Genomic DNA, 7,362 nt, shown 5'->3' with positions numbered 1-7,362 from the left:
TAATCCTTGCTTACCCCAAAACTCATAAGCAGAGAATTTTACTTGTATTTTGCATATTTCTAATAAGTTTGTTCCTTTAAATGTGCCCTACTTAGAATAGATGACAGATGATACCCAGAACATATTAAAATCTTTATTTACATTATGGGAAAAAACGCGTTTTATTATCTGCAAAATGTGCTGCTTCTTCTTCTCCACGACAAGGTCAAGATCCTAGAAGGTGCATTTGTTATGCTAATTTATGCATTTTTTTCTTCTTTAACGAGTTCTAATATATTATTGATATTCTGTTCTTTTCATTCGATACCTATCGATTCATTCTCAAAAAAGGCTTATTGAGTCTAATCGTATAAAACCTGTTTATAATTAATAAATCAAAGGCGAAGTTCAATTTACATCGGTTTTTTTTTCACAAGTCAGTACTTAATACTGCTCTTCATACCACATTTACTTTTACGTATCTTTCTGGGATGCTTTGTTCATTTCAAAGGTTTGTTAGAGTAGGTAAGACTAGAATTTTATCTCTTATAAATTTGTATTATTAATTTCAACACCAATTTAATTTTAATGTAATAAATTTTAAGTTGATCAAAGAGAAAAAATTTCAAGATTATTTAACAATCGGAGTTTCCGTAATTTTTTGTGCTGCTTTTTAATGAATTTGCCTACAAACTTTATAAATTTTGAAGAAATGGATAAAATGTCTTTACACTGGCCTACAAATTTCTTTTCAAATATAATTTGAGTGTTGATTAGAATTAACCTGGGTCTCTGATTTATCAAATGGTCAAGTCAAGTTTTTATTTTATAGGTGGAAACGCATTGCACGGAATTTTTGAAAATTAATTGTTAGGATTATGAAGAGTTGTTTTCGACTAAAAAATCTGTAAGTAATCATATGTGCAAGTGTGTTTCCTAGTGTTTAAAGCGTTGGAAACAACGTGGCTGACCAGTCAGAACAAGATTGATTATTAAAGAAAAGATTGTTTTAATCCATGTTAGTAAAACACCGTTTTAAGAGCATACATGTTTTAAGCTATTAAAATACATAAGCAGCATTATTTTGATCTAAAACAACTATTGGTTGAATTAACAAAACACAAAGTTATTTTATGAAAGTTTTCCTTTGTTATTTAGCTGCAACAGCCTAATTTCTTTCTGTAACTGACTTAATTATCTACCACACATTTATCACATTAAGGTGAAGGAATTTTGTCTCAACGTTTGACAAGAAATATTTTGTTTTAGAGTTCTTACTTAAAAGAAATTAGCCGATTAAAAAAGGCTGCTGCACAGATTCACAATTCTGATTAAATGTATAATTTGACAAGAAATATTTTGTTTTAGAGTTCTTACTTAAAAGAAATTAGCTGAAAAAAAAAAGGCTGCTGCACAGAATCACAATTCTGATTAAATGTATAATTTGACAAGAAATATTTTGTTTTAGAGTTCTTACTTAAAAGAAATTAGCTGAAAAAAAAAAAGGCTGCTGCACAGATTCACAATTCTGATTAAATGTATAATTCAGAGTAAAATCTTTAAAATTGGAAACAAAACAAAAACTTGTATTCAGATTTGAGTTCCTGAATATATTCCGTATAAAAGTTGATGAAAAAGAAAAAAAAGATTTTTAAGTAGTGTGTTCTACCATCTTAAAAACAATTATTTATAGACGTTAGTCTAAAACGATCTTGTTTATAATACAATAAATGTTTAGTATATTTTTGATAAAAGATAATCAACTTCAGTAATTATTAAAATTGAATTATCGAGCCATATTTTCCGAATTTGACTCTAAAAGGGATCAGCTTTAAATGATCGTGTTTTCATATCATAAAACAAATTTTAAATAGCAAGTAACAAACACAGATGAAGTTTGAATACTTTTGTTTAAATTATTTTGGAAATCTCGTTTATCTTATGTCTTTAGTTGTTTTCTTTTTTTTTTTTAGTTCTACTGCTCTTTGCCACGCAATTTTTTTTATGGATAAAGGATTGGATTGAAATGAGAGATGTTCGCCGAAGAGACGAAGAAATAAAAAAAGAACGGATTGAAAATCCAGACGAATATCCTTTACCAGATCCTCCAAGGTAGCTAAAACATTAATTTACAATACCCTTCAAGATTTTTAAAAAAGAGTAAGCGCGACAAGAACTCTACTTTTTTTTATCTGGCCTTTATTTTTTTTATCTTCTCTTTGTAGCTTTCATAATGTGAACTGTAATGAAAAGCAACATAACATTTTGTTTCTGAAAACGCATAAAACTGCGAGCAGTACCGTAACAAGCATACTTAACAGATTTGCAGACATAAACAACTTATCTATCGCCTTACCAGTATCAGGCAACATGTTCCGCTGGCCAAATACGTTCAGAAAGGAATCGGTCGATTTTTCTAGATTAAAAAAGAAATATGCTAATATATTATGCAACCATGCTGTTTACCATAGAAATGAATTCTTTAAAGTTATGAAAAGACCCTTTAAAATTGTAACTATTTTACGTGATCCGGTTTCTCAGTTTTATTCAGGGTTTTTTTATGGTAATTTTACAAAAACTTTTCAGCTGGAGAAATTTCCTGATCCTGTCCAAAAGTTTATTGAGAATCCAAGAAAGTATTATGGTTATTTTCGGAGAATAGGATCTTTACATTTTCTATTACACAATAGCCAAACTTTTGATTTGAATTATCCAAGATTTGAAAAGAGAAGAGAGAATAATACGTTTGATGATTTTTTACAGTATCTAGACAAATCTATAGAATTTGTGATGATAGCAGAATACTTTGACGAAGCAGCGATTATGTTGAAAGACCTGTTATGCTGGAACTATATGGATATTGTTTATACGAAGAAAATGATTGGCAATGATGCAAAGTATAAAACCATTGTCCCTAATTCTAATACGACAAGGATGATAAGATCTTTGAACTATTTAGATGTCAAACTTTATGAGTTTTTTAAGGAAAAATTTCTTTCCATTAAAAGCTCTTACAACCAGGAAAAGTTTGCTGAAAACCTACTAAAATACCAGACACTAAATAAATTAGTTTCAGAGTTCTGTCAAACAACCCACTTAACCGATAAATCTGTTGAAAAGAAAAGAGAAATTATCAAATATCTCGACGAACTAAGAGAAGAGCCTCCGTCCATCTTTCTTCAGCATCCAGAGTGTTTTTGCAATAAATTATTAAGAAACGAAGTTGAATACCTTAGATATTTTGAGCAAAAGTACCCACAATATTATTATGCAAATGTAAAATTCAACCCTAATGCTTTTAACAATTGCTAGTTGAATATGTTTGTAGCAATAAAATTTAAAAACTGTATTTTTTATTACCTGAAAAAGTCTTTAGGCATACCAGCCTAAAAATCTAACTAAAATAATTTATTGAAAATTGCTTAAAGAATTTTTTAACAATAACCATCAAGATTGAAATAACCCCCTTACCCATTCAAAGTAGTTAAGCGTGAACGAGTCGGAGAATTCCATCCTCAAAATAGTTAATGCTGGAGGATTTTCTCTTAAAAAAAGTCCCGTATCAGGAATGCAGATTGACCTTATACTTCCCAAAAAAGCTAGAACATTGAATTAAAACAGAAAATCGAAATTATTCAAAAATAAAAATAATTTATACTCATTCAACTTGCACAAATGCCTGGTCAAATAGTTTAGAAAATATTCTCAATCAACTATTTAAACACCGAAATCATTATTTTTAAATTTGAAAAAACGTTAGTTAAAAGTCCTTCATTTTATGAATCTAAAAGTTTAATTTTCATATTTACCATTTCAACTACATGTTGAGAATCCGTTGTCGGAATTCATCAAAAACTGACCCATACGTTCTTGTCAATTACTCACCATTTTGTTCACGTAATAGTGAAACGGTTATATTGATGGCTGAGATGACAATGAGATAACTTCCTTGATTCGAAAGTGAATCCAGGAAGTTATCTCATTATATGTAGCAAAACTCCATATACTTTAGATTATTTCATCTATCTATTTCTCAACCAAATCCAAAACAATTCTCTTTTTGTTTTTTATAAACCACAACAAAAACAAATAATTATTTATCTTTTTGTGCCAAACGTTTTTATATCATATGATATATTTTTATACGATCATAAGAGACAAATTCCTTAGAAAAAATACCCAAAATAACCCGGAGTTTTTAATAAACTGTCATAAAGTTCCTAAAATAATAAGCACTTCAATGAAAATTGGTGGATTGTAACCCACAAGTATGCATCTATGTGTACAGTACTAAATTTCAAGCAAAATTCTTTTGCGGTTTCTTAAAGGGTTCAAAAATTTCAAATTTTGGCACTTTCGCTTCAAATCATTTTTTGTGACAGCACTATTATAAAGTCTGTTGACCAGCCAATGTTAGCTCTATAGGGACTGGGGAATAACTTTTGTTAATGTTGTTTTTCAATTACATGAGTAACAGAAAATCTATGGAGATAAAACCATTTAAAACCACTTAAAATGGTCAAAAAAAGGGTAACTTAGCTTTAGATTAAAACGGGTAAATTTATGTTCAAAAATTACTTTATTTGTACCAATTAGTTGATCTTCATAAAAAATGACCAAAAGCAAAGAAAAACCGAAAAAAACTGATATATTTGAATGGGACCTCACGAAGTAATGTTTGATATATAAGCTTTACATTTACTTATCCTAACAGCCTAAAGGTTTAGTTTTCTATTTTCATCTACATATCATACTTTAGTTGTTATTAGAAAATGACGAAAAATTGTTTTTTCAGATATTTATTGCTGTTTGTAAAACAATGATTTTCTTCACATTTTTATTTTATCTTTAAATATTCAAATCTGGCTACATAGAAAAAACTTCCTATTCAATGAATAATGAACAAACTACCTTTTTTCTATATTTGATTCAAAGAAACACAGTACGGATATTGAGAGTGACACTGGCATTTGAAAGGGTAAGGAAGGATGCTTTAAAGTAGTCAATTTTTTCATAGTAGTCTGCTTCCAACACTGAACCAAAACAGCTTTTCAAAAGTGAATTAATTTCCTCAGAGCATCAATGATTCCAAAAACTTGAAAAGGTGATCTAGATTCTGCTAGCAGTTGAAGACAATCAACATTTTTGAGTAATTTTCGATATTTATTTCCTTCGAAATGACCTCCATGGTATAGACTTTTTGAGGGATAAAGCCACATTTCAGTATCAGACCAGATGCTCAGGAGTGCTTTAAGCAAATGGTTGACAACACCCAGGAGAAGATGCAACTAAACAGAGGAATGATGTCAAGGATGAATGCGCCATCAGATCTACTGATAATTAGCTCGTGAACCACATTTCCAATCATTTTTGCTTTGGCTAAATGCTGTTGAGAAATTTGTTGCAGTTGTTAGAAAACCCTTTGTCAGAAGGTGCTTCTTGTATACTGTATAGACATTAAGTTGTCTTATAAATAAACCTAAAGGGTTTATTATCTTTTTGTTTAATATTAGTTAACATTTTTTATGGTTAAATATTTCTTCTTTTTTATGTTGTCGGAACTCAGTACACCACCAACCTCTGTTTGTTAACCCCTTTCATTTTTTTGATTTATCGTGACTGATAATTGCCGTTAGGCATAAGCACCATAAAAGTTTTTTTTTCTTGTCTTTTTTTTTTAAGTATTATTTTTACTATCATTCACGGCAAGGCAGAGTAAGTGTAAAATCTATTGTGCCCAAACCTCCTTTAACTTTCAATACTCTGCGATTCCCTCACCACCTCTGAAGTCAATAAAATCAAAATTAGTTATTTAGTTAAAGCATTATTTCATAAATGAAGCGAGCTGAAGAAGTTTTCAAAAGTGTATAAAAAAGATAAAAATTAAATTAAAAAAAAAAAGATATATCGCTACCCAATTGTTATTAAAATTAACATTTTAATAACAGTTAAGTATTAAAAAATTTCGTGTAACCAGAACGATGAAAAGCGTTCAGAATTTACAGGTAACAAACGTTCGCCAAAATTTTACTACGTATTAGATTTAAAAAATACCATTGAAATTGCTTTACGGTATACTTCATTTGGGATTTATGTTAAAGATAAAAATGACGTATTTATTTCAGAACTAAATTAACTTGAGACATTGGCAAGCAAACCAAGACAAATAGCCACCTGATTTTATACACAAGTGAAAATACTCGTTTATATTTTCAATATAATCTTTTCAATATGTGAACTATATTTCATAATCTGAAAAGATTATAAATATGGTAGTTGTTATTGAAACAAGAATTGACATGACAGAAAGTAATAAAGTTACATTATTTCGAAAGCTATCTAAATATAGAAAACTCTAAACGAATGTACTCTTCTTAGTCTTAACCAATCAATGAACTTGGTTCCAATGCAACATTTTTTAAACATACATTATCAAATGGGGTACTTACAAGGCAATTCTATTTAAAGGATAATAATGGGAGGAAAAAAAAATCATAGAAAATCATTATTTTAAACATACGACCGAATAACAGTAAAAATGTCAAAAATGATGTTAACTCAAATCTTCATGATTTTGGAGATCGATTAATATAACAACGCGGTGATCGAATAATAAAAAAACGCGGTTTCACTTCAATTCCTGTTCATCCGAGTTTTTTTCTTGCAAACTGGTTTTTCGTTTCGCTTTTTTCTCGTACATAAGAATTATTGACGACTTTCTTTCATTACAATCTCCAATTAAACACCATGGCGGTTTATATAACAACTAAATAAATAAGGTCATTTTGCGTATTGGATTATACTGTTCTTTTAAAATAAACATATATGGATTTAATTCATAATCCATTTCAAAATGCTCTAAACAATAAATATATATATACCTTTCAAAGACCTCCGACCGACGTCTATTTGGTTGTAATTGCTAGCTTCAACCAATCAATTCCGAACGCTTTATCACCGTTTACGAAAAAAACGAATCCGAAGTCAAATTTTACGAATGATTATTTTTGAAATACCTAAAATCCTCTACTAATCTCGGCTGCTAAGAACTAACCTTGCGTATATTTCAAAGAGATTGATCTTTTTAATTCGCTTTTGCCTCGTTGATATTGATATTTATGTCGGCGGTTATAATAAATAGCAGTTATTTTTATATACATGTACATATAAAATTATGTATGTATGTATGTATGTATGTATGTATGTATGTATGTATGTATGTATGTATGTATGTATGTATGTATGTATGTATGTATGTATGTATGTATGTATGTATGTATGTATGTATGTATGTATGTATGTATGTATGTATGTATGTATGTATGTATGTATGTATGTATGTATGTATGTATGTATGTATGTATGTATGTATGTATGTATGTA

The 7,362-nt window shown here is 29.2% G+C and overlaps 1 protein-coding gene and 1 long non-coding RNA gene across 4 annotated transcripts; one reads left to right on the top strand and one right to left on the bottom strand.

Annotated features, from left to right (window-relative positions):
* The first annotated feature begins 22 nt into the window (after positions 1 to 22).
* On the top strand, positions 23 to 3,383 carry LOC145180589 (galactosylceramide sulfotransferase-like). 3 transcript variants are annotated; one of them, XM_090081002.1, is made up of 4 exons: positions 386 to 504; positions 812 to 886; positions 1,953 to 2,091; positions 2,205 to 3,383. In XM_090081002.1, exons 3-4 carry the CDS (start codon positions 2,006 to 2,008, stop codon positions 3,289 to 3,291), a joined length of 1,173 nt encoding a protein of 390 aa, XP_089937128.1. In that variant the 5' UTR covers positions 386 to 504; positions 812 to 886; positions 1,953 to 2,005; the 3' UTR covers positions 3,292 to 3,383. The 3 variants fall into 3 exon arrangements, with proteins under 3 accessions (XP_089937126.1, XP_089937127.1, XP_089937128.1); XM_090081000.1 differs by lacking the exons at positions 386 to 504; positions 812 to 886 and adding an exon at positions 23 to 220; XM_090081001.1 differs by lacking the exon at positions 812 to 886 and having other exon boundaries at positions 361 to 504.
* A 2,132-nt stretch (positions 3,384 to 5,515) lies between these two features.
* On the bottom strand, positions 5,516 to 7,292 carry LOC149891192 (uncharacterized). The gene is made up of 2 exons (XR_016451069.1): positions 6,861 to 7,292; positions 5,516 to 6,745 (listed from the first exon to the last, which is right to left on the bottom strand). It is a non-coding gene; the product is annotated as an uncharacterized LOC149891192 (long non-coding RNA).
* Positions 7,293 to 7,362: the final 70 nt, after the last annotated feature.

The sequence above is a fragment of the Hydra viridissima genome, unplaced genomic scaffold (assembly GCF_058129835.1).
Source record: "Hydra viridissima isolate aposymbiotic clone 2 unplaced genomic scaffold, HvirCarnegie_v1 scaffold_3, whole genome shotgun sequence".
Taxonomy (NCBI): Eukaryota; Metazoa; Cnidaria; class Hydrozoa; order Anthoathecata; family Hydridae; genus Hydra; species Hydra viridissima.
Note: the sequence above shows the minus strand (reverse complement) of the source record. Positions and strands in the feature narration are given on the sequence as shown.

What these genes read in the sequence shown, in the direction of transcription:
- LOC145180589 (XM_090081000.1), top strand. Translation starts at nt 145, where the DNA reads ATGGGAAAAAACGCGTTTTATTATCTGCAAAATGTGCTGCTTCTTCTT. An exon ending in CAAGGTCAAGATCCTAGAAG is followed by an intron (nt 221 to 1,952) that starts GTGCATTTGTTA and finishes TTTTTTTTTTAG; the next exon opens with TTCTACTGCTCTTTGCCACG. An exon ending in CCTTTACCAGATCCTCCAAG is followed by an intron (nt 2,092 to 2,204) that starts GTAGCTAAAACA and finishes TTCTCTTTGTAG; the next exon opens with CTTTCATAATGTGAACTGTA.